The sequence below is a fragment of the Montipora capricornis genome, chromosome 10 (genome assembly GCF_036669925.1).
Source record: "Montipora capricornis isolate CH-2021 chromosome 10, ASM3666992v2, whole genome shotgun sequence".
Lineage (NCBI taxonomy): Eukaryota > Metazoa > Cnidaria > Anthozoa > Scleractinia > Acroporidae > Montipora > Montipora capricornis.
The window spans coordinates 70291655-70316654 of NC_090892.1; the positions used below are offsets into that span (position 1 = coordinate 70291655).

At 39.3% G+C, this 25000-nt stretch overlaps 3 protein-coding genes across 5 annotated transcripts in view; 2 read left to right on the top strand and 1 right to left on the bottom strand.

Moving 5' to 3' along the window:
- The first annotated feature begins 738 nt into the window (after positions 1-738).
- LOC138021259 (protein Wnt-8b-like) lies at positions 739-6721 on the top strand. The gene is made up of 4 exons (XM_068868113.1): positions 739-744; positions 4772-4931; positions 5497-5765; positions 6177-6721. The coding sequence occupies exons 1-4, from the start codon at positions 739-741 to the stop codon at positions 6645-6647; spliced, it is 906 nt and encodes a 301-aa protein (XP_068724214.1). The 3' UTR covers positions 6648-6721.
- Positions 6722-8853: 2132 nt separating this feature from the next.
- On the top strand, positions 8854-11580 carry LOC138021561 (vesicular inhibitory amino acid transporter-like). The gene is made up of 2 exons (XM_068868462.1): positions 8854-8958; positions 9058-11580. The coding sequence occupies exon 2, from the start codon at positions 9099-9101 to the stop codon at positions 10563-10565; it is 1467 nt and encodes a 488-aa protein (XP_068724563.1). The 5' UTR covers positions 8854-8958; positions 9058-9098; the 3' UTR covers positions 10566-11580.
- Positions 11581-15062: 3482 nt separating this feature from the next.
- The window catches only part of LOC138019862 (solute carrier family 22 member 13-like), a 27422-nt gene continuing 17484 nt past the window's right edge, over positions 15063-25000 (bottom strand). For 2 of the 3 annotated variants that reach the window (XM_068866811.1, XM_068866813.1), the window contains 9 exons: positions 24777-24885; positions 24354-24684; positions 22496-22531; positions 21885-21913; positions 21539-21614; positions 18957-19097; positions 18612-18707; positions 17853-17926; positions 15063-15572 (listed from right to left, as the gene is read on the bottom strand). In XM_068866811.1, coding sequence (XP_068722912.1) covers positions 15437-15572; positions 17853-17926; positions 18612-18707; positions 18957-19097; positions 21539-21614; positions 21885-21913; positions 22496-22531; positions 24354-24684; positions 24777-24885 — 1028 coding nt within the window. In that variant the 3' untranslated portion in view covers positions 15063-15436. The remainder of the gene's footprint in view (positions 15573-17852; positions 17927-18611; positions 18708-18956; positions 19098-21538; positions 21615-21884; positions 21914-22495; positions 22532-24353; positions 24685-24776; positions 24886-25000) is intronic. The other variant, XM_068866812.1, reaches the window with a different exon arrangement.

Genomic DNA, 25000 nt, shown 5'->3' on the forward strand with positions numbered 1-25000 from the left:
GTTATTCCGCTCAATCGAGCATATAAAGATGAAAATGCTACACCATTTTACTATCATTTGAATACATCTGCTTTCATTCGATTCGCACGATACGTACCCACGATTGTTTCGTACCCACATTGCAATTTTTCCTGTAATTTGTCTCGCAACGCCATTGCGATACAATGTACACGAATCATTGCCCAGTGTAAAATACCTTGCAACAGCCAAAAACGCTGCGACACATTACGCCACAAGTACGTCTCAGACCGCTAAACGCTGTTTTGCTTGATAAAAACGAATTTCCACTTCAAACAAAATGGATACGAAACAACCATTTGCCTGGTTAATAATCATCTGAATTTGGGTACGAATCACCTGCGTTCGAAATGACCGTGGGCCTGATGATCATATGAAAGGGTTAGTTTATGCCGCGTCCGTGAGGAGTGAAACTCGAAAATTTGGTGTTATAAAAAAGTTCATAATTTGGGAGCTGGCGTTTTCTAGTGTTAGCCCAATTAACTTGAGAACTCGTTGTCATAAAAGCAGATTTTCCATATTCGTTTACTTGATAAGCTGTACTATCAGAATACCAGAATAATACGAGCCACACTATGGCGAGTTTATTAATCCTGATTGCTTCTTTGGGGCAAGAATTCAATTACGGTTCCGAAACATTGTGCCGTTATGTTTCACTTTAATAGGGGCCCATCAGACTGGAAAGTCCAGGGTCCAGGTTCTTTGTGACCTGGAGTTGACATGGAGGTGAGAAATCACGAGATATTCATTCATTTGCGAGTTTTCACTCCCAAACAAAAAATTGGCACAATTCAACATCTTGGTCAAGGAAATATTTTATAAAGTCAGAAGGACAGTCACAGAGGTTAACAAACACTTTTTTAATCTTTCGTATATTTGTCTCATGTTATATAGTTCCAAACTGGTGCACAAGTAGTTTGCTTTTTCGAATAAATAGAATTTAAAAAGCACTCGTTCTTTCACTCCAAATATGCTGTAAAACGAGTATTCAATCGATAGGTATTGATTGTGAGCTTCACCGGAGCGTAACCGAAGATTTCAATTTGAATGAATTATAAGTCCTTTGTTGGCCTTTCCAAATCAATTGTTCGAAAAAAGTATCACCTCAAACGTGAAATCAAAAGTCACACCTCCTTCTGTGTTAATCAAAGAAACCAAAGAAAACTTCCTCGAGCCATTGTCTTATATTGATTTCTTTGATGAGAAGAGTATATAACAACTTTGCGCGCGCGAGTCGGTCAGTTTTAGTTAATATATCCGAAGAATCGGTGTTCATCATGAAGTTTCCCATTGGGGTTTTAAGTGCGTTTTTCTTGGTTTGGATCAGGCAAGGACTCTGCAATGAGGCGTAAGTTTAAAACTTTGTCATTTGTTTTACGTATCTTTGGATACGGAGATATACTGGGTCAATTTCTCGTCAAGAGGGAGTCCTTAGGTTTCTGTTTTCGAGTTAAGCTTTATATATAGTGGCAGTGGATTTTCACCCTGCCACATCGAGGCCGTACCCCTGGAAAGGTTGGATACGAGTGGTTCCCAGTATTTCTCCTATCTAAAGCACCAAACGAAAAAAAGCGAAGGCGGTTGAAACATGTATATTTCTCGCACGGTGCTCGAGCGAAACAGAATGATGTATATTAATTAAAGCGCAATGATCGAGTGAAAAACGATGTATCTTGAAGCGCGATAAATCTCCTTGTTGACATGTATTTCTAGTTCTTACAGCGCCATGATTGAGTGAAAACACAACGCGATATCTCCTTAAACGCGATCAATCTTCTTGATGTATATGTATTTCTCGTTCTTAAAGCGCGATGATCGAGTGAAAACAACGATGTCTCGTTAAACGCAATCAATATACTTAGAAGATTACTTGGAGAGAGGTGGTCTTTTCGACTGCGTACCCGCTTTAGAATATACTTAGAGAATTACTTTGAGAGATTGCGTATCCTCGTATCCACTTCAGAATATACTTAGGACGTTACTAGCTTACATACACCCTCTTCAGAGGTGCAGCTTCAAAATGGCAGGGTATTCTGCAGTTGCTCCTTATACCGCATAGTTTATCATAAATCGAACACAGTCATTAGAGTTGGTGCATGGTCAAATTGTTCAATTAGCTTTGCCAGTTCAGTTAGCTTTGTCACTTCAGTTTCTTTGCAAGTAGGTCGGAAAGTAATTTAGCAGGTCAGTATAATTTCATGTCTCTGTAAGAAAAACGACGAAATCTTGTCTCAAGCTGCTTTAAATCCTTCTTGTGTATTGAAAACCTGTTTTAATGAATTACGCACTTAAGGACGTTCGCGCGAAAATTTTCTAACATTGATTTTTTTCTGCAACTTCTACCATTGAAAGATGATGAGTTGGTGATATCAGAAATGTAAAAAAATGGGGGCTCACCGACTTCGTTTTGGAGAGAACTTGCCCGGAAGAACATCCTACACTTCCAGAATACTTGAGGGACAATACCCAATCTATTAATGTTTTTAAAACTAAGTTAAGGAAACATTACGTAGATCTAACTTTAACTGTGTATGATCCTGCAGTTCCGCAAACTTTCAAAAGTGTCTGCATAAAATGTCATATGACCAGACCACTAACTGCATTACTAGTCAAACTCTGTTGTTAATTAATTGTTCTGAATCATATAATTATATTACTAGATTTTTTTTTTTTTGGATGTTTAGGAGTCTCGTTATTGGAACGTTAGTTCTGTGAGATCTCTCCTGCCAATTTGTCTTTGGCGAAGTTTATAAATAAAAATAAATAAATAAATAAAAAAATCCGGCTTCTTTAGGGAATAAGGCCACAGTGTCTGTAAGCCCAAAAGGATTGCAATTACATCTTTGAAGCGAAATGTTCTCTACCAAACATTGTTTAAGTGTACCCATCAAGTGAATTTAGTTAACTGTTGAGGTTCCTTAAAGCACAAGTTCGCATTTAGCGACCATAATTTCATGCGCCCTGCAGCTGCAGGATGACAGGATTCCATGTCCCGAGGACAGAAATCTTGAAATGTTTTTAACTTGCCACATTGATTTTTTGTCCATTTTTAGACAATGTGGAGATAATTGTAAATGAAATCTGTTTCTGAAAAGAAAAGTAGGGGTCACTGAAGATCCAAGATCGTTAAATCCAAGCAAAGCTATAGCAATGGCCATCTGCCCTATCATTGTTAATTTTAGTACTTAGCGCGCGCGCTCGATGCATGGCGTGGCATGTGAATTTGCGTGCGCTGTAAGGATGCACATTAGCAATGGGCGCGAACGTCCTTAAACAAGAAAGATCCCCCGTAAACATTTATCGGAGAGTGTTTGTTGCTTGCAGCCGTGCTACAGCTGTATAATTTTTCCGGCTTCGTTACCGTTTTGTTCTGAAACTTTCCCCGAGAAACTTTCCGTTGTTGAATGCGCTACGCAAGTATAGCGATCGATGAGGAAAACTTCCTGGTGTAAGAAAAAATCAGAGTCACCCGGCTGCTCCTCTTCGCTGATTTTTTTGACCGGCGTTACGTAGGTCGTGGGTTCTGCCTGTGACTCTGAATTTTCATTTGTGCTTTTGCCCGTCGCCACGCCCTTGTTTTCACATGATTGGATTTATCGGAAATAAGTTTCATTCGATCGTTCCGCCGTTAATAATACACATGAATAAATTACTACCCTACGGGCTCGTGCAATTTTACTCGTCTTTGAAAAAATTTACAAGTGCATACTTATTTATTCCAAATTGCTCGCAAAATCATGTGATTGCCTATACGAATAAAAAAGATTGCACGTGTACACTGCTCACTATTCTATTTTTGTCTTTTCATTCTGAACGAATTAGCTGGCTCTACAACCGGTTACTAGCAAATTCGTTCAGGTTGTGAGTTTGAATTGCACTTTAGTTTCATAGTTATGATACCATTTTGATATTTGCATTCTTATTTTGATTCTTACTAATCTGAGACAATTGCATCTATGTTTTTTTCTCCTGCTGACACATGCATACAACGGAACAATAGAACACAAGAAGGCTGCGGTATTGGGAAAAGAGTCCATCGGAAATACAGTCCTGAGCCCCAGTTTTTCTTCTTAGAATTTGTACCTTTTTTTACAATTTCGCACTCGTCATTGATTTCCTCGCCTTCTTTGCCAAGCATTGCGTTTGTCTCACAGAGGAAAACTCTCAACTTTCTCGAAAGCGCAGACATCCTTTACACCACTATTCTGTTATTCTAATAATGAGACCAAATTGCTTTTCTTTATTTTCGCCCAGGTCGAGTCACTTCAACGATGATCTTGGACGAGGGGTAAGATATATGTTTCATCCTATAAGTGAAGTTCACGTGAGTGGTCTAGGGTCCTTTCAGTGTTAGTTATTTTCGGACCATTCCGCCATTTGCCGTTTCAAATATGAGTGAAAGTTCTCTAAGTTCTTCATACTAACAGATCTTACGTTTGCCATACGGCGCTTCTGCCCGAACCAGCTGTGTTCGTTAATTTTGCTCTCAAAAGACCCCTCAGGTTTTGCTAGTTCCCGTAAAATAGTTACTTTACGTTTTTCGTCCCCAGAGCCCTCTATTCATTTGGTCAATTCTCAAAAGGAAGTTCAATCAGTCACTGCAACTGAGCGTTTTCAAAACAGACCAGATTCGTTTTTCTTTTTGCTAACCAAGAGAATCTCTGTTTCTAGGCTAGATAATGACCACTTACTAATTACACAACCGCCTATTATATTGAAGCCTAACTGCATTTGTTTTCACTTATTCGTTTAGAGCTATCCCCTGTTACTAACTATTGTTAGGGCAGGAGCTTACAAGGGGCTAACGCAGTGTCAGCGGCTTTTCAGGAATGAAATCTGGAATTGTTCAGTGGATAACATGAAAGTCTATCATGGACAATTACCCATCTTTGTTAAAAGGACTTCACCTTATGGTAGGGTTAATTTCATTTCAGTGTCGCTTTAGAGCAGATGTGGAACACGTTGGCTTGACTCCAAGCAAAAGGTTTTTTCTGAATTATTCATTGTTCAGCTTGCATTAGCTAGCCGGTCAAATGACTCGTATTTGTAATACTGGTATATTCTCTTTCAATCAGTTTCATTTAAACGTTAGGGACCCTGCAACTGGTTCCCTTATCCAAGGGCCAGTTTCTCGAAAGTCCCGAAAACGTTTCGGGTCCGAAAAGCCATTTGTGAAACTGCCAACCGCATGTTTTGGAAAGCCGATTTTTAAACATGTTTTCAAGGTAACAAATGACTGTGAAGTTTGACGACTGAGATCCTCTCCGTTCTTGAGATACAAAAGGAATTGTGACACCCGAAAATGGCCCGTAAAGTTTCGGGACTTTCGAGAAACTGGTCTGAAGTCCTAAGAACCCTGGCTAGGTTAATCCTTTTCAAAGGTTACATGATCTAGAATGAGTATTTTTTGTGTGTGGTTATGGCCGCCTGGTCGTGATGAGTGGTACTTATCGTAAACTTTGTGCCATTTGATTCCAGCCAATCGCGAAACAGCTTTTCTTCACGCCATCAGCTCGGCAGCTATCACATATGAAATCACGCATCAGTGCGCAAGGAAGAAGATACCAGGGTGTGGATGTGGTAAAACTGGTAAACTACCTCAAGATCAGAGCAACTGGAGATGGGGCGGTTGTAGTGATAACATTAAGTTTGGAAAAAAGGCGGCTAAACAGTTTATCGACAAACTGGAGGATGGCAACGATGCGCGCGCAGCTTTCAACCTTCATAATAATGAAGTTGGCAGAAATGTAAGTCATTTTTTACTTATTTGGCTATTTCAAAAGATACCTTTCATTGTCTTCAAATTCCCCTCAGTAGAGGATGTTCACAATATGATCAGTCAACATAACTCATGTCAACGATGTCTTTTATCGATCTTAATGACACAAAAAACAACGCTAATGGTGTTTAGATTCGAGTACAGTACAATTGAATAGACTAAAATCCAATGAAATGAACCCATCGGATTTAAGGGAACAGAATCATAATTAAAAGCAACTTTAAGTATCCTAATAAAATGAAATTGCGAATCTTTCTCGTTCACTTAGCATTATGATCCCAACTAAAAAATGATCATGAATTAACTTGAGTTATTAATCTATTTTTCTTTTTAGTCATCATAATTTTCTCACCTCCGAAACATTTGTGTTAATTTTCAGGCTGTTCAGGCTAGTCTAAAACAAAGATGTAAGTGCCATGGAGTCAGCGGAAGTTGCAATTTGAAGACTTGTTGGAAACAGCTGTCAACGTTTGAAGCAATCGGAGCAGCACTTAAGCAAAAATATAACACTGCAGAGTCTGTAATATTTTTAAATGGAGAGCTTCAAAAACAGCGAAGGAAGCGATATACATCCATTACTTCGAAAGACAAGAAACTCGTTTATCTCAACGCGTCCCCAGACTACTGTACGCGCAATGAGACCGCCGGCTCGCCCGGCATGTTGGGAAGGGCTTGCAGCAGTGATTCTGTGTCCCCCGAGAAATGTAGATCACTTTGCAACGCTTGCAACTTGCGCTACCAGACAGTTCATCGTTTCAAGCGGATCAAATGCAAATGCAAGTTTGTGTGGTGCTGCGCCGTTAAATGCGAGCTGTGCACAGTTAAATACTCTCTCACGACTTGTTTGTAGGCCTAATTTCAACAATACCCTTCCTTATCCTTCAGTTACCAATGAACCACCTTGTGCAGTTGAAGGAGACTTAATCTCGGGGCACTGGATGAAATCCCTTAGCTTTGAATTTGTCGAGTGATCGGATAAATCATTTCATGCCATTTCTGTGTGGCACTCCACTGTTATTTAAGATCAAGGAATATCTCTGCGTTAAAATCGTTTCTTAGCTCGTGAGGCTATACCACGAAGCCGAAGGTTTTTAGTCTGGCTTTGAGTTTCGCATCGCTAGTTTCCAGTTTCGAATTCTGACGTTCCAGGGAGAAGGAATAAATTATAACAGGCATAACAGTTATTCCAGGGTAACAGAACAGAACTTATACGGGGAAAAAGATATTCTGGAATAAGGCACATTTATCCCTGGAATAGAGTTGTTACACCTTTCAGGAACCGGCCCCTGGTCGGTAGACTAATAAAAAACTCTGTCAATGATACTCGTCGCCAGTCTTAAAGTGTGTATGACCGTGTCTCTACTAAGGACTGGAAACAACCAAGTTTAAGGTTTTCGCCTTAAATTTGATATTTACCACGGTCTAGATGCAACATTTTCCCTTAAAATGTTTCAAATAATAAATGTCAAAAACTAGGGTTGTTCCTGTTTAGGAGAACCAGTAGGAAAGGATAAGCAAACGTTGCTAAATTTGAGTCCAGCCTTGGAGGGTACGAGCTAAGATTAAGTCAAAATGGAGACATTTTTGCAATAGCAGAAATCCGAAAACTCTCAAAAAGACACCAAGAGCGACTTGAACGCATGCAAGACGAGGGGTTTCTGAAAGAGTTAGAGCTTTCAAATCTCGCGGGCGCCGCCATCTTGAATAATTAATAGGGAGCTTAAGCAAGCGCGTTTTTGAGACGCGGACGGGAACCGGAAGTGAACTGTTTTCCCTTTTAACTTGTGTTCACACAACCACATTTACATTGCTAAGAATCGTTTCTCTATTAGAGAAGATTAGTATAAAAATCTAGGAGACACCACTAGCCTGGCACGCGAAACTTTCTCTTCCGGTTGCCGTCCGCGTCTCAAAAACGTGAGTGCTTAAGTTCCCTATTGTGACGTATTGTGGTTGCCCTATTGTTCCGACACAAATGAGCGTTTGTTCTGGAACAATAGGGCAACCACGACACGTCACAATTATTCAAGATGGCGTTGCCCGGGAAATTTGAAAGCCAAAACAAGCGTTTTTGAAATTCATTTTTCTCGAATATAAACGCTTTCATTGGAAAAAGTTTGAACAATTTTAATTGTAAGCATAACGTTCTGTGGTTTAAAGTTATTTTGTTGTTTTAGTGGAGGTTCGCTTTAAGGTCCTATTCAAATTAAATCGAACAAAGTTGTACACAATTGCATACAACGATCAGTCTACACAATACTGAATCAGTTCCACAGTCCGGTTAATAAGAATCAAGCATTTGCTCAAGGGGATGAAAGCCTTTGCCCGAGTTTATCTGACGATCATCTTTGCTGAAAGGTGAAGCTAGTGGTAAGATGAAATTGCCACTTGTGATTTTTTTGGAATATTCGATTCAGAGGTTGAAGTTGTTTTCATGGATAACCAGCTTGTTCTCGAGCGAACCTCTTCTGACATCATTTCTGTCGCACAAACCAACAAGGCCAGCCTTTGAAAAAATTTTCCTGTTCCCTGGATTTCTATCCAATAGGGCACTACATCTTATTGTAGCTCGTGTAGACGTGGTTTGTTAAATAAAGCGAATGTTTTATTTCCATTTTGGTGTACAGTGTAACCTTATTGATGTCTTTTGCCCTGTGGGATTGCATCAAATCACCAAGAGTTGTGAAATATTTATATCGCGGAGACTGGAATTTTCCAGCTTGGCGAGGTTTAAAGATATAAAGTGTCATTTGGAAATTGAGAATGAGTTCGAAAATAAGTTATCGAAAGCAATCGATACTTCGTTGTAGGAATGAATGAAAAACAAACAAGTTTCTTTTGGATATCTTTTGTCAAATAACTCATTTTGCAACAAAGTAGTAAATCCAAATGCCGAGATTAACAGCGGAGATTAACTTTGATTTGTTTCATAAAATATGGATGAAGCTCGCTATTCAGGGGGAAAATCTTTAATAAATTATTGCTCACACTTAGTCTGTTGATAGGACAAAAATTGGTTTTGAACAAACCAAAGTTTGGTTTTTTTTTCACCTGAGGAGAAAACCAAATGCAGCAGTGGGGAAAATTTTGTAAAATAACTCCATCCGTTTTTTAGCTCTCTTGGAAAAGGTTTCTTAATTTTCGCTGAAAAGACCATAAAGGTAAATTTGCTCGGATTAACTTAAACTGTGACTGTGCAATTTTGCGAAACGAGCTTAGCTTGAGCAACCAAACTTTTAAAAATCTTTTTAAATTAATAGATTGATTTGGTTGCGTGGGATGAAAAGGCGATGGGAGACAAATGAAAACAATCGTTGAAAGCGATTTTACCCCCTCAATGGATGTAAAAGCTGGATTAAAAGGAAATAGAAGGCTCATCTACAAGAACAGCGATCTTTTTTTAGTAACAAGCGAAATGAAGTCGATTTTACAACAACACGTTTATGGCGCTTACAAATTTCTTAGAAATGTTTCAGACGAGGAAAGCAGCGAGCAAGAAGAAGTAGAAAAAGAAACCCATCACGCCATATCATCTTTAGAAGAGGAAGAAAACAAGACAACTAATTTGCAAACTTTCTGGAACATATTTAATGCCAACCAAGGGGTGGCCATATTAGCTATGCCGTATGTAGTTAAGAGTGGAGGCTACATGACTCTATTCAGCATTGTAGCCATTGCATTTGTCTCAAATTTTACCAACAGGATTCTGGTGCAGTGCCTTTATGAGTTTGATTCCGACCAGACACCATTTCGCGTCCGAAACAGCTATGTGGAAATCGGAGAAGCTTTCTCGCCAAAGATCGGACGACATCTTGTCAACGCTGCACAAATATTTGAACAGGTCTCGTACTGTACCCTTCTGCTGATTCTCTGTGGCTCAATTTTGGCTTCCACATTTCCATTCGTGCCTCTTTATCAGAGCCACTGGACAGCACTCGGGGCAATGTTGCTTCTTCCAAACATATTTCTCAAGTCATTGAGTGAAGTCTCCTGGGTCAGCTTTTTGACAGTCATGATTGGTGAAATCATCTACCTCACAGTGACCATGTACGGGATGATGCATCACGAGAGATGGAATTTCGCCTCAATGCCCGATTTCAAGTTGAAGACGTTTGGGGCGGCAGTTGGCATCATTGTCGTTAGCTACTCGTCCCAGCCGTATATGCCCGCCATTGAAGGCAGCATGAAGGAACCACAGAAATTTGGCAACGTTATGAGCGTAACGTACGTTGCCGTAACATTTGTAAAGGTTGCATTTGGTGTCATTGGGTTTCTTACCTTCACTACAGACACCGACCAAGTCATCACCAATAATTTACCAGACGGTGGTCTTCATATGTGCTTAAATCTCCTCGTGCTCCTTCTTGCTGCTACATCTTACACTATTCCAGTTTACACAGTTTTCGATATTTTAGAAAACATCGATTTTCCTTTTTGTAAGATAGACAATCCCAGTGATGCTGTGGACAGAATTTCTTACGCACAGGCGCTTGCAGCGCGCCTGTGTATAGTGTCTTTCACTCTTTTCATAGGTGTATTAGTTCCTCATTTTGGATTGTACATGGCTTTAGTCGGTAGCTTTACTGGTATGTGTTTAGCTTTTATTTTTCCAGCTATATTTCATATGAAGATCTGCTACGACAGGTTACAGTGGTATGATTTTGTGATCGATACTTCGGTAGCTTTGTTTGGTCTCGTGGGGGCAATAATAGGCTGTCATTTTTCTGTTCTCGCTCTTATAGCAGAATACCAGAAACATGAACTTTGATAATGCTGTTCTGTTAGGCGCATTAGGTTAAATCATAAAAGAACCTCTACAAGCAGTTTAGAAGTCACAGGGCGAGAGAGCAACCGTATCCTCATTTTCAGTCCAACTCGGTCACTTTCTTAAACTGAGAACTACATTATTAATTTTTGCTTTCATGCAGCTGTTTAGTATGATCAGAAGTTTATGAATGAATCGAACGGGCGAGGTGCCATATAGTAAAATTTCCCTTCCTCCCGAGAGCAAATGAAAATAAAAAACTGGACCTCACAGTTTACATTGCTTTGTCACTCAGTGACCGTACAGATTTCGACACAAAATTTTAATTTTTAACTATCTGTCTCGGTGAGAATGAACTCAGTTTGCCATGTTAATAATTTAGTGAAGAGATCAATATGGGATTACTTACGTTCAGAGTTAATTCGAAGGTTCACCTGAAAGTACATCTGTTTGAATTTTCACTAGAAAATGCTGTCCGCCGACAAGAAATACAAAATAAATACATGAAAGAACCGAATTGAGAAGAAGGAAAGGAAAACATCGTGTAGTCCAAAATCGAAATCATCAAAGCCGAAATCAACAGAAGGATAAATCTATATTTAGGATATGAACTGGCCCGGGATTTTAGTGTTGATTTTCATTTTTGAGAAAAAAAAAAAAAACATACACCTGTCCCGGCTTATGAATAAATTTTGCGCAGTCTGGCATTGATTGTAACAAAGTTACAATTTTTACTGGGTTGCCAGTATGGCAATCCCAGTCGGAAAATGGGTAATATTTCGTCCTTTACTTTTTTTTCCTTTTTTGTTTCCTCTGTTTTTTCGTGTCGCTAAAAGTCTTGCCTGTCACTCCCCTGCTAAGTGGTGTCTTTGTGCATAGAGCCTTCTGCGCGTATTTTCTTAGGATCGAGAGGGTAGTGGAATTGCGTAGATTTCTCTGGTGGACACAGTGGAATATTTAACTTAATCTGCAATGGGGTCGAAAGTCGTTGTAACGCGAATGGCGTTTTAGTGGATCTTTAAACAAAATATAGCCTTATGGAGCTCAATAGTATATATAATATTTTACCAAGTGTGCTGTTATGTAGAGCACTGAAACCAAATAGAAAATTATCGGGTAACTTGACAGAATATTAATTAAATTATGAAAAAATATCTACGGATAGAGGGTTAAAAAATCTTTATTTTTAACGGTTATTTGAACAAAACAGATGCAATGCTTGACGAGAAATAATATTTTTGTTAATATTTTAAAAAGGAAAAATTTCGCAGAAATCGGGACGCGGTGAAAATGAGTTAACAAATTTGCATACGTGCGTTGAAATGTGATACGCGAGGAGACAGGATCTTTTTTACTCTGACAAATGATTTTGTCATTGCAGCGTAAAATGACGTTTATTTGGGAAGCTAACAATATTTCTTTAGCTACCTGGTTAATCCAGTTTGTTGCTACGACTTGCTAGTGCGAAGATTGTATAAATGAAAGTCACGCTTTTTGCGAATTTTGAGTGTCATGAAATTACATCATTTGCGTGACAATATATCCCTTTAATCTCACCCAAAAACATTCAGATAGTAACAAACTTCATAATTATTTAACCATTTCATCTGCTTTTGTGCTTGTCAGCATTGTGATTTGCGATAATTCGCAAGTCTGTTTTTGTATCTCATGGATGTTTAGATTTTCAATTAAATGGCCGCTCAACCTCGCGATTGTGTAAATAGTTCACCCTGAAGTCAAAATAGATACGTTTCTCAGGAATCCGAGAGAGAAGGCTTCCTGACCCGACAGATGAAATGTAAATCTTCAGTTAAATATTACAACAAAATTAAAAAAACCAAAGACGGGCGTTTCTTGCTAAAAAGTACGTTGTTTTACTCTGAGAACGACGAACGATTAACATTCTTTCCCGCACAGGCAGCCAAAACTCGGTGTACGATTTATAGACTTTGTATGGGAAAATATACTTTGAGCTTATAAATGCTAAAGTAAGCTGTAAATGTAGAAATAACCTTCACTTACCTCTACGCAAAGTTGTCCTCGTCTTTTCTGTGCAACCGGAGGGCAAACTGTGTCAGTTTTAGACGGGTTTGTGGCTTACAAATTTTTGCCATGTCGTTAGTTGTTATGAAGGGAAATGGCAGCTAACGACATCGCAAAAATTCGTAAAGCCACAGTATATTTTCCCAAACAAAGTCTATAAATCGTACACCGAGCTTGGGCTACTTGTGTTTCCCGTAGTTCATTCATTTGACACAAGGTGATCACGTGCACTTTCATGGTTGCCTAGCACGTGATCAATTTCTTCCTTTTGACAAAACATCTGACCTTTCCGTTTATTCATAAAAGTTAGTGTTTTTAAGATTGATTGTCATTAATCTTTCGATGAGAATTCGATTCAGAGTTATATATAAAAACTATGTTATTTTTTTTCATCTGTCTTTTGGCTTGGCTTTTTCTGGTGGCATCAGATTAGACTAACAAGAAGAGAAATTATGAAGCGGAAACAACACCTTCAGTCCTTTCTTAATGTGTGCAATAAACGCTTGCTTACTGCAACTGCAAGACTTGCTGGAAAACGTCCGTTAGAGCAATTTGCAGTTAATTTTTTGCAGACTATTTATTTAAAGAAGAAACGAGTGAGTTTTACTCAAGACCGTGTTTTGTTATCTTTAAACTGAACTTATTACCAAAGCTTAAAAAATAAAAGACCTCAAAATGGGACAGGACATTACAAAATAATTAAACGCGTGAACGTGTGAGCCAAAGGGCCTCTGCTGGCGCGACATGTTGGTTACCCCTCAAATGGTCTTAATGACCCCTTGAAAAAATTAACTGGAACGCTGCAGTTTAATACCACTCAATTTTTGTGTAAAACGTACCACAGGCAACCCAGTGTACGCTTTATGGAGCCCTTCTCCATTAAGTAGTACATTTTTTAATGCTTTAAAATTCATTCCAGCAGGAGCCCATGGGCTCCTGATTCCAGCTACTACCAGACATTTGGTTCGATATTCAGCGACAGGTGTTGTTTCTCGTGTTACGAGAAATAAAAACGGATGACACGGTGACTGCTATGACATCTATCGACTTTATTGAAGTCCTCATACGCGGGGTAACTGTAAATACTTGAACATAAATAATATTAATATCATATTAATTTGTATCATTAGACTACTTTTTCTGCTCAAGATTAACAAAACAAACTTGTTTTGAATACCGAAACAATACCAAAAATAACCACTTCAAAAGCAGTGGTGCAATCTTTCTCAAATGTGTGTTGTTGCGTAGGAGAAGTAGTCCTTATTGATAAGTGCTTATAGCATTTTTACAGATGACGTCACGATGACCATGTTGGCATACCAACAAGGAGGTTATTTCAGGAATTGAACTCTATCTATAATCCGGTTTGTCCGAGGTCGAACATTTTATCCAAAACGTTATTCCCTTGAGGCATGCGCGAAGAACGATCCATTCCTTTTGGGTTGTTTTGACCAGCGAATAGGAATTAATACCTTTGCTTGCCGGTTTGGGAACAAATCAGATTGGCAGGCGCGTTATTCGCTGTTGCCGCCAGCAGTTTGATCCACATTAGTTTGTATCGTTGAAGTGGAAAGCCCAAAATTCATTTGCGGTGAAACTGGTTGACATTCAAATTGATGATTATAGACATTTTTCCACACATTAAGACGTGAAAAATTACGATGTGGTTAAAAGTGATAGTTAAGGGGAAATTAGTAAGGCCATTTTTTACAAATGTCGTCTGTAATTGCCTTACATCATCTCTGGTAGAAGGTGGCTTTTCTCGGGATACGAAGACATCTGGGCTTCATTCCTCAGAAATCACCCGCACAGCATTCCCTCGGACAGTATTGCCGGGCTACGGACCGAGAAAAGCGCCCCTTCCAGTATGACTAATTCAAGTTGTTTTGGGTCAGGTAACTTCAATGTATAATTATCACAACTCAAACTCCAAATCCTCTGTTACATCTAGTTGCTAGAAAATAAGCAATAAACTTCTATTAAATTGTAGCACTAATTTGCGACACAATCTGAAGGAAACCTCCACTTCAACAAAAAAATAACTTGAAATCACAGGAAATAACCGTTACAGTCAAGTCAGTCTAAAGTATTTTCAAAGAAAGTGTTTGCATCCGAAAAATAAATAAGTTTTAGAATATCCTATTTTTGTTTTCAAATTTTGCGGGCGTCGCCATCTTGAATAACTGTGACGTGTTACGGTTGCCCTAGCTATTGTTATTAGAGAAATGGTCCTTGTGTCAGATCAATAGGGCAACCGTAACACGTCACAAATATTCAACATGGCTGCGCCCGCGAAATTTGAAAGTAAAAATAAGCGATTTTAAAAGTCACTTTCCGAACAAATTTGTTTGTAAACAAAATGTCCTTCGGTTGAAACTTATTTTGTCGTAAGAGTGGAGGTTCCCTTTAATGATTGGAGAATTCCCGGCTCTTTGTCACAGATCAAAAACATATTCATTCATCAAAATAAACGTAATATTTTATATGTGTATCATATCAACAGATGCACCAGTCAATTTCATAATTATGCTTTAAAGAAAATATTTACAAATCCTTCCTATATACAAATATATTTTTCCTCTGAATATCAAGAAAATAATTATGAGGTCTCTATTCACTGTAATAAACTGGGTTTTTCGTATCGTACTGACTGCAGCTCTGATCATTTACTTATTTAGTTTAGTATTTACTTTCAAATGGCAATAACAACTGCCTCATCCAAAACGACAGACTGAGGATGTTTACGCAACGTCGAGGCAAAGTTTATGTATATAACGTCACAGACGCCAAACATTCAACAGATTATGCGTGACGCAGAGACCACGCAATGTCTAGGCGAAAGTCCAGACCTCAACACCGAGACAAGTGAAGTCCTCTGTTGCAGAAAGCATCTCACTGTTGTAAGTATCACACGCAGTACTTCTACCGTGATAAAGTTCATTGTCCAGCCAAAGTCCAAATGTTCCTCTATAAAAAAGCAAATGGCAGTTAAGAGCGCATTTATGTGAAACGGCAAACAGTAAGCCGCGCCTTATTGAATAAAAATAAAATTCTCCTATTTCAAGTTTTCTCTCTTTTGACAAAATGCTCCACATCTAAAGCTATTAACCAAAAAAAAGGAACAAGAAGTAAAAAAGCTTTTTGCATCGATTACGATAGAGAGCCGACCATGGCAGAGAAATGCAAAGAAATTTACTCCGTTGGGAGAAAAGGCTCGAACAAGACTCCAACCCATGACGGGCCGGTTGGGCAATCTTAATACATGTAATAATAATATGTTTATTCACTCTTTTAGTAGCATGTCGGTAAATTACAAGAGGAGTCAGAGGCAATAGCATGCTAGTTGACCTAATCGGCTGATTCAATGTAAATGTATCCAATTCAAGTCCTTTGGGAACTAAACGCTTTGTTTCAGTTATTTCCATATTATTTAAATGTCAATGCTACATTATCGCGCAAATGCAATACACAAAGAATCTTAACCCCAAGATATTTGAATTGGGTACAACATTGAGTTAACCGAATTGGTCTATAGTAGTAGCAATATTTAACAATTAAAATAGCCCATGAGGCCATAAAACGAAAGAAAGCGTCACGCTTTTCGCTACTCGAGGACTATTACTACTGAATAGTCCTCTAGTAGCGTAGCCAATCAAAATGCAGCATTTGCATTAGTCCACAAGTTGGGTGATACTAAATATGATTATAACATATACATAATAGTACAAAATCACTATAATCACGAGTACTTAAATGTCACAAATCTATCAGTACGCAACAGATTGTTAGGTGTAGCGCAATGCCCTACAGTGCCCGAGCGGAGTCCATATCCATGGCTAACGCTAGCTTGCTCAGGACGCAGACTAGCCATGCAGGGAAATAATGTTGCCGTTATATTTTCCACAAAATATCTGCAAGCTTGAGCGCGGCGCCAGCCCTGAGAAAACAAGCGCTTTTTCGTATGGCAAGACGGCAGGCAGACCAGCCCAAACTGGGGGCGAGTATTCTAACACTGATCTAATTAGACTGCAATAACCTTGCACTACCTCTTGACTGGCCAGGTCTGATTTCATCAGTACTCGAACAGCATATAATCACTCGCGAGTACGCTTAACGATATACTCGGAGTGATAGTTACATGACACAATATAAACCGCCAGCACTTTATGTCTGGATATACTCTCTATGTGTGCGCCATTGATGAATATTGGTGATGTAGGGAAGTTGTACTTGCGCATATCCTTACATTTAGTGCCATTAAGCCGCATGCCATGTTCAGATGCAAAAGCGCCGACCTCATTGACAATAAAGGGGCAACACGCTCGGAATGACCTCCACAACTGTAAGTTCGTCTACACGTTTTGCCCTTAAGGTTGGAGCCAATCAAGCGCGAGGTCTTCATAACACATATATTTGAAGTGTGGAGCTGTGATGATTGACGTTAAAGAGATAACCAGAAAACGTAGACTGCGAGCAGTCTCTCTTTTTGCTCTAAATCGTTGAAACGACCGAACACTTCAAAATGGCTGAAGCTGCGGGTCGCAAATACCGCGGGCGTTTGTTAGAGCGAAACTCTAACCAACACCCGCGGTATTTTCCCCGGGTGAGGCATGCACAACACCCGCGGTATTTGCGACATGCAGTTTCAGACATTAGAGACTTTTAGATCCACGTTTGCGGCTAACCTCAAACTGCTGGAAGTCACATGACTAGCGCTTGCCGTCACGTTCGAGGGTAAGTTTTGACGTTTTCAACGGCGGAAGGTAGGTTTTCACGTAAGTAATTTACCTCAGCTCTTTATGGCATGGAAGTTACATTATCCCACGTATGAACGGGGCAGATATAAAAAGCAACTTTTTATCTTTCATTTCATGTGAACTAACAATCAAAAGAGCCGTGGTTTTATTTATTTCGTTGACTGAAACATCAACGCTGAGCATCGAGGAAATTCAATATGGCGGCCTCCGCAGCTTTGCAGTTGTTTACTTAAACCTAAATGCACGAACTATCACAACTTCTAACGCCAAACCGCAAATCTCAAACCTCAGTTTGCAGTTAGCCGTAAACGTGCATCTAAAGGTCTCTATTAAAAGTTCAACGTACGCGTTCGTTTCAACGATTCTAGAGCAAAAGAGAGACTGCTCGCAGTCTACAAAAAACGCGAATTCTAGCCTGATATTTGCCGTTTGCCAAAAACGTGACAACTCGTGGAGTACATGTTTGTTAATGCAGAAAACTCGTACGTACTCAGAGCATCCAAAAGCAAGACCTGAACTGTCTCCGGTCATATAATACGAATTCTTCCCGCTACATGGATAAATCTGCAGAAAGAGCAAAATACTAGCATGATACCCACACTTCCCTAACAAAATCCCGAGGAAATAAATTTATATCAAACCTTATCTAAACTTAGAGTACCACTAATGGCTCCGTAATTTTCTAGCCCGTACACCCCCCGGTTATTTGTCGTATTTTGCTTTCCCCGGGTGAGGCATTTTCTTACTAGGTTAGCCTGGAGGTGGGACATTCTCAAAAACAATGTTTCTCAGTACGGATTTCAAATGTACTACATTCTTCGTTGTCTATTTTAAAATTTCTGACACTGTTGACGCACTATCGTACAACGGTACGAAGAAAAAGAGTTCTTAGTTGAGAAGGGATTACGAATAGGAAAGCTTAGAAGAAACTGTCTCCAAAAATGCCATTTTCGACTTATTTTGACTGAAGATAGTAATCTTGCAGTTCCTTTGTCAGAGCATTACTATGCCTGGCTGAACAACACTCTTGTCCAATTAAATGAGCCAAAAGCAAAACAGATTCTGACATGCTAACGTTCACACGCGTTTTCGGTTGCATAGCCAGCGCCGGCAACATTGCGACGGTTCTGATTGGCTCAGTTGATTGTTCAAGACCGTTGTGATTGGCCAAATGTCTAAAAATGCAATTTGATAGAGTAAAACTGAACACACTTACGAGAATGCATGTTTTCAGTTACGTGCAATATACCTTGAATTGTGGCTTGCAAGTGAAGAAAAATGATTTTCCAAATCCGCAGAAATGGGGTTGCAGCCCAGGAGGTGCCGGAGAAAAAACTCCAAATATCTAAATGAAGGCAGTTAATTAAGCATTTATCAAGTTACTAATAACAAAGAGAAAAATTATTGAACGGCTTCGACAAAACAGCAAGAAAATAGACATTTGCATTTTGGACCTATATTCTTGACCAGAATTTGCAAAAAAAGATATCCCTAGACGCACATTTGGAGACAAGTTTATTTTTCGAATTACAAAAAAAATGCAATTTTATTTAAATCACGAAGTAATGAAACAAAGCACAAAAAGATTACTTACAAATCCACTGTTATCTTTTACTACCATTAGAACAGGTGTTTCGACTTCTCTTAGTCGGTTATACAGCGTTGAAAGACTCATGCCATGCTGAAATGTACTGTAAGCCAATATCCAGGTGCAGGAGGGGACATGTGAGGCCAGCTAAAAACAGATTGAGTGCTCTCTTTTACTTTACTTGCTTTCATATTTTCCAGCTACTGTCTTTATTTTCCACGTGTAAAAGGGTCAAAATTGTGTTTGTCCGTGTCGCACAATTGTCTTACATCATTTGAAAAATGTTCTACCGCTAAATCTTATTGGCGGAGCTCCGCGCGCAGAAGGTGCGCGCGCGTAGCACCATGGGTAAGAAGATATGGTAACCAGTCTGTACGAGAAAATTTGGTTTTGGTCACCGTATGACCGCACGTACGTCTACCTCTCCATGTATGCCAATGTGACCAGTATCACTTGACCAAACCGCGGGTTCAAGTTTAGAGCTTATCGAGGCAGCCATACTCCAGCTAGTTTACGTTTGAGAAAAACAACTAAAAAAAAGCAAGGTGATACACGCTAACACCAACCCGGTGTGACCAACACACGCTTGCTGTGGGAGAACAGTTTTGCTGTTCCCAATCCAGCCTACCACATTCGTTGTGTGAAGCTGCTAGTTAAAGAGGTGTCTTAAACAGCACGTCCTGAAACTCTACGTCATGCTGATGAGGCCCGGCAAATCCGAAACAGCTGTCCATGGCTGCTAATCGACCGGGCGAAATGGTTGTGCACATGCGTGATGTGTTGGCCACACCGGGTTGGTGTTAGCGTGTGTCATTCTCGTCCCCAGAGCCTCGGATCGACACAAGGTTCTGGGAAACTCTATGTCGGAGAACATGCGCCGTAGGGTTCTTATAGCCAAAACTTGGCTATTTGAACCTTACTGCGCCTGCTTACTCCTCGTGCTAACATGAATGCACCAATTAGAGACGCTTTTGATTGTTCTTCACGAAAACCAATGACAAGACACTTTGTTTCAGGGTTTCCCAGAGCTCTTCTCTCCCTCAGTCAAGAGAAGAGCTCTGGCGTCGAGAATGAGCGTGTGTCACCTTGCGTTTTTTTGTTGTTTTACGGTTGTGACTAGAATGGATACTCCATAATAAGGTGTGACACATACTTTTCTGTATATAAAGCACCAAACGATCTTACTAAAGTTTTACTAAGTTTACGCTGCAGGTTTCGTTCTTGGGCGCTATGCGCATATGCCGGATTCAATCAAACTAGGATGGATGCCAATAAAGGAACGCAAAGAAAATCAATTACTTAACACTATTTTTAAAGCTTTGCACTATAGTGACTGGCCGTCCTATCTTAAGCTAGACATTCATAATCCTACACGGACACCGTCGAGAGAAACGACGTTAAAAGTACCCCTTGAGTCGGGTACTTTCCAGGACAGTGCCTCCAATGTTTTTAATTTATTACCCTCTGCTGCAAGGAACTCTGTGTGTAGTTTTTATTGATTTTAAAACTCACGAGAGGAGGTATCTGATAAATAGGGCAAGTGCACGTTTAATTTCTTGATTTGTACATATTCGTGATTATTTTAACTTTTGTTGTAGCGTCTCTAACATCATACATTATTAATATTACTATGGTCATCATTTTTAGTATTGTTGTAAATTTTACAAATGAAGAGCCACCTTTCAGTGGAAAAACTGTGATAAGGTTATTATTATTATTATTATTATTATTATTATTATTAAAACTTCTTAGCAGCACGAAGGAAGATATCGCTTTGATGATCCATACGATGTTTTTGAAATTCATATTTAATCAATACATGTTTCGGATGAAACATCATCCATCGTCAGTTGACAAATGAGAAATAAACTAAAGTTGAGCAATAAATAGTGTAACAAAGTGAGATATAACATGAATAATTAAGGAACATGAATAATTAAGGATATAACATGAATAATTAAGGATGAAATCCTCGACTCTGCTTCCACACGTTTCCAATTGAAAATCAAAGAAGCCATGCATATCCTTTGGGAGCAGCCATCTTTAAATTCCCAAGTCAAACATCTTAATTTATCCCTTTCATACTAATTAGTTTCTTTTCTTAGCTTTAACAGTTTGGTTTTTTCTGTTTTGTTTCGTGGTTGGATGTTTTTATTCTGTTCTCGCCTTCATCCTTAATTATTCATGTTATATCTCACTTTGTTACACTATTTATTGCTCAACTTTAGTTTATTTCTCATTTGTCAACTGACGATCGATGGATGATGCTTCATCCGAAACATGTATTGATTAAATATGAATTTCAAAAACATCGTATGGATCATCAGAGCGATATTATTATTATTATTATTATTATTAGTATTATTATTATTATTATTATTACTACTACTACTACTACTACTACTACTACTACTACTACTACTACTACTTTCAAGATGATTTGCTGTTCCAATAATACCATTATTGGATTCGGTTTCCGCATAATAGAGAGAATTATCAAAGCCTCTGTTATCTACTGAATATTCGCCAGCTTTTTATTCACTCAAATATATGCGAATACAACAACAACAAGGAATCCTCCCTTATACCTTATCAACGTCTTCTTCCGAAAGAAGATTCGACTCTTCGTCAAGGGATGCATCCTCGCCAAAAGAATAAACTGACCTTCAAGAAAAAAAAAGACGAGGGGACTAGAAAGTTAAAAACTAAGACTGAGCTAATTTTCTAAGAACGAGCGTGCAAACTTAAAAAAAAAACCAAAGTTATGTCTGTACGGTAGGATTAAAACTTAGATTATTTTAAATGGTACAATTGCTTACAGGTCAAATGTGGAAATCTCAGCTAAAAAGCTACCATCCTTTGCATTTTCCGAAGTAAGTGGTGTTCAGTCATTAATACCTAGGATATTTTGCTATTTTTTTATGATTCACTTACCTTTCTCTGGCATCTTCTTGACTCAACATCTGAAAAGACCCCGTTAGAAAAACCATGCATCATATTTTGAGTTTGAAACGTACAATTATTACACTCTGTAGATACACCAAATAGACTAATAATAAAAATAATCTGCGTAAAAAAACAGTGTGCCCGCCCCAAGGTTAATACCGAACGATTTATGACATCTTACGTAAATAGACTGATTTTTAAAAAAACAGATAATGTAGTTTCGACGTAGTCTTTACATCGTGCATTATGACAATCTTCTGTTTCATGACGTTGCTAAGAGACCCGAAGGTCGTTGGTTCAATACCCACCCTGGTCGGAGTTTTTCTCTGTCCTTGTGTGGGGCTAACGCTCACATGGTTCATATGGGGTAGATACTTAGCACTTCACTTTACACTCTAATCAGTTAAGTCTATTCAACCTATAAGTCTGTCGCGTTTTGCGACCGTATGTGTATGAGAAGTGGGCTCCATCAGACCCTTTCGGATAAACGAGTTACCCTTGTACACCGGCGAGGCAACATAATCCGATATAAACGGCTCTTTGTCGTTATACGTTGGTCCACAAAATGATAACGCAAAAGAGCACCGGTCATAACCTACCTCCCAACGAGACGTGCGAGAAACGCAATCAAGGTCCTACAAGAAAAAAGGATGAAAGGTAGACAGTTATTTTGATTGGCTTTAGTTATGGTTATCAAGAATCAACACTATGAAGCGAGTTAATATATGAAAGCCATATATTTGCACTACGGGAAGAATCAAGTTCAGTTAGGATGTTGAGCAACTGCACGACATGAAGAAAATTCACAAAACAGCGTAGCAGCACTCTGCGGTAGAAATTCGGCTTTAACTTTCTTTTCATCGAAAACTCCGCAGTCTTGACTGGTCGCTCAAGAGTTTTTTATGTTAAAAACCGAACAAATATTACAAACCCGCGAAACTGCGAAGCATCAAATGTGTTGCCTTGAAAAATGGCTCCTTAGCTTCGATGTAAACAATGATTTGTAAACATCTCATGTCTCTTTTATAAAAGCTGCTGAACACATCGAGACAGAAAACTTGCAAACCACAAGGAAAGCTCATTTAAAAAGGGGGGCAATATTAACTGCAGCAGAAACACTCTTTTTCACTGTCTTTGGAGCCGAGGCTGAAGGTTCTTACTTTTTTTTTTTTTTGGCGATTCATGCCCTAAAACGTTCTTAAAGATATTCTTAAGGTTGCGTGGTATGTTCTTTCCATAAACAAATTTGGACATGGCCAGACCTTATCAAAATGCACTTTTTGCTGTGATGGGGTATCAAGTTGCTGCTCACATGCTTGTGCTCTGATTTTCAAAATCAATGTTAATTAGACTATGTTCACTTGAAATCAGCTTGAAAAAGCTTGCCACCGCAGTCCAGACCGGCTATGGCACTGCAGACGGCGCGGTGAAAGTCGTATGCGACTCCTTGACCTAATTCTTACCCATCCACATTAGGGACCTTTGGGTATCGGAGGACGTAGTCGTGTTTTCCGTACTGAGCGTGCGCATTAGGCTTGGAGGCCGACATTTTTCGAAGTGCCCGTGCTTAGAATTGAAAACTCGTACTGGTCTTCCAATCTAAAGGTCCTTATTGGGAATGCAGACTGCAGCTGCATTGAGTGGCAAGGTTCTTGTACTACTTCGAAGTGGCAGGGTATTCTGTAATCGCGCCAAAATAAGAACTTTCTTGACCGACTCCCAGTGTTCGGTACTTTCTCAGCTTCCGTTCTAATGAAAAAAGATTCTTAGAAAAAAAAAGTTGAAAGCGAAAACTTTAACTGAAAAGGCTGTCGGAGAGTTGTCCTTCAAAACCCTTCTCTGATGCAATAGGGCGTGAAAGCGCGTAAACAACTGCGGTTCACGAGCTCTTTTCATGATATTCGCCTGAGATTCTACAGAGTGGTTTGTGTACTAGATGTAGTTGCGAGCTCTGAAGGGAGACACCCCTTCGAAAAATACGCAGTTTCCGTGTTTCACCTCAGGCTTGTTTTTCAAGTTTGTCCACGGAATGCAATTTTTTGCAATGGCAGCATGTCTATTTCACATCGGGTGGTAGTCTTAGAACTGTTTCTTTCTTTTTATTTTTCCCTTCCCCAGCTTGCACAACAAACAGATCCTCAAAGGGCATGCCCATGAATTAAGTTTGGAATACATACAAGAAATATGAACCTACAAAAACACGCCGGAGAAATGACTAAAAAAAAAGAAGAAATACTAGTTGTTCGCATCATGTCATGAGCTTCTGGATGTACGAATTAACAGCTTGGGTCGGTCATTAGCAACCTAGTTCCCAGGGTTTTTCTCCGCCGCCCCACTCTCGGCGGAGAAAAGCCCTGGGAACGAGATTGGGTCACTAGAAATGCAGTCCACCACTACGTCCTACCTCCTCAGTATTCTGGAGTCGGATAAGTTAATATTCTATGGGGAAAATCTTACTGAAAGGTTCTCGTTGCATACGTTAATTGTACAGCTGTCTACCATCTCTACTCTGTCATGTCCAATTTTACTTGTTTTCCTCTTTGTCCAATGAACTCTTGGAACACAACCTTGAGTTCTTGTCATCTGGGAGCTACCATCAAAGTCTTCTGCAGTTGAGTCTTGGGTTTTTGGAAGAAGAAAGTGACATAGTAAACCTGCTGTCAAGCATAAACAGCCCATCACACCAAGCGGGACTACAGCGTGAGCCAACAGTTCAATCCTCATGATCAGCGGACAAATAGCAACTCCAAGATAGCCAAAACTAGTTACCAAGCCTACAGCAGAGCACCTGCCAATGAAACAAATGAAGTTTGTACTTTCCACTGTAGATAAGAGAAAATGAAAAAAAAAAAACATTTATAAAATCAGCACCTGTATTACCTGACTTTTGTAGGATAGAGTTCAATGGAATACAAGCTTAGTGAAGCAAGTGCAACCATAACACACAGCCGACCAATCAGCTGAATGACTACCACGACTGCTTCTTGCTCTAAAAACAACAACAGTATTTCAGAAGCTGTTCTCTGACCAAAAGACAGGAAAGAAATGACAAACATTTCATGAAAGTGACATATTCAGCCCGGTTAAAGCACAAACAGCCAACT

Bases quoted from the DNA above. Each gene is read 5' to 3' on its own strand.
- LOC138021259 (XM_068868113.1), top strand. The intron at 4,932-5,496 runs GTAGGGTTAATT...ATTTGATTCCAG, and splicing joins TAAAAGGACTTCACCTTATG to CCAATCGCGAAACAGCTTTT. The intron at 5,766-6,176 runs GTAAGTCATTTT...GTTAATTTTCAG, and splicing joins ATAATGAAGTTGGCAGAAAT to GCTGTTCAGGCTAGTCTAAA.
- LOC138021561 (XM_068868462.1), top strand. From the start codon at position 9,099: ATGAAAACAATCGTTGAAAGCGATTTTACCCCCTCAATGGATGTAAAA.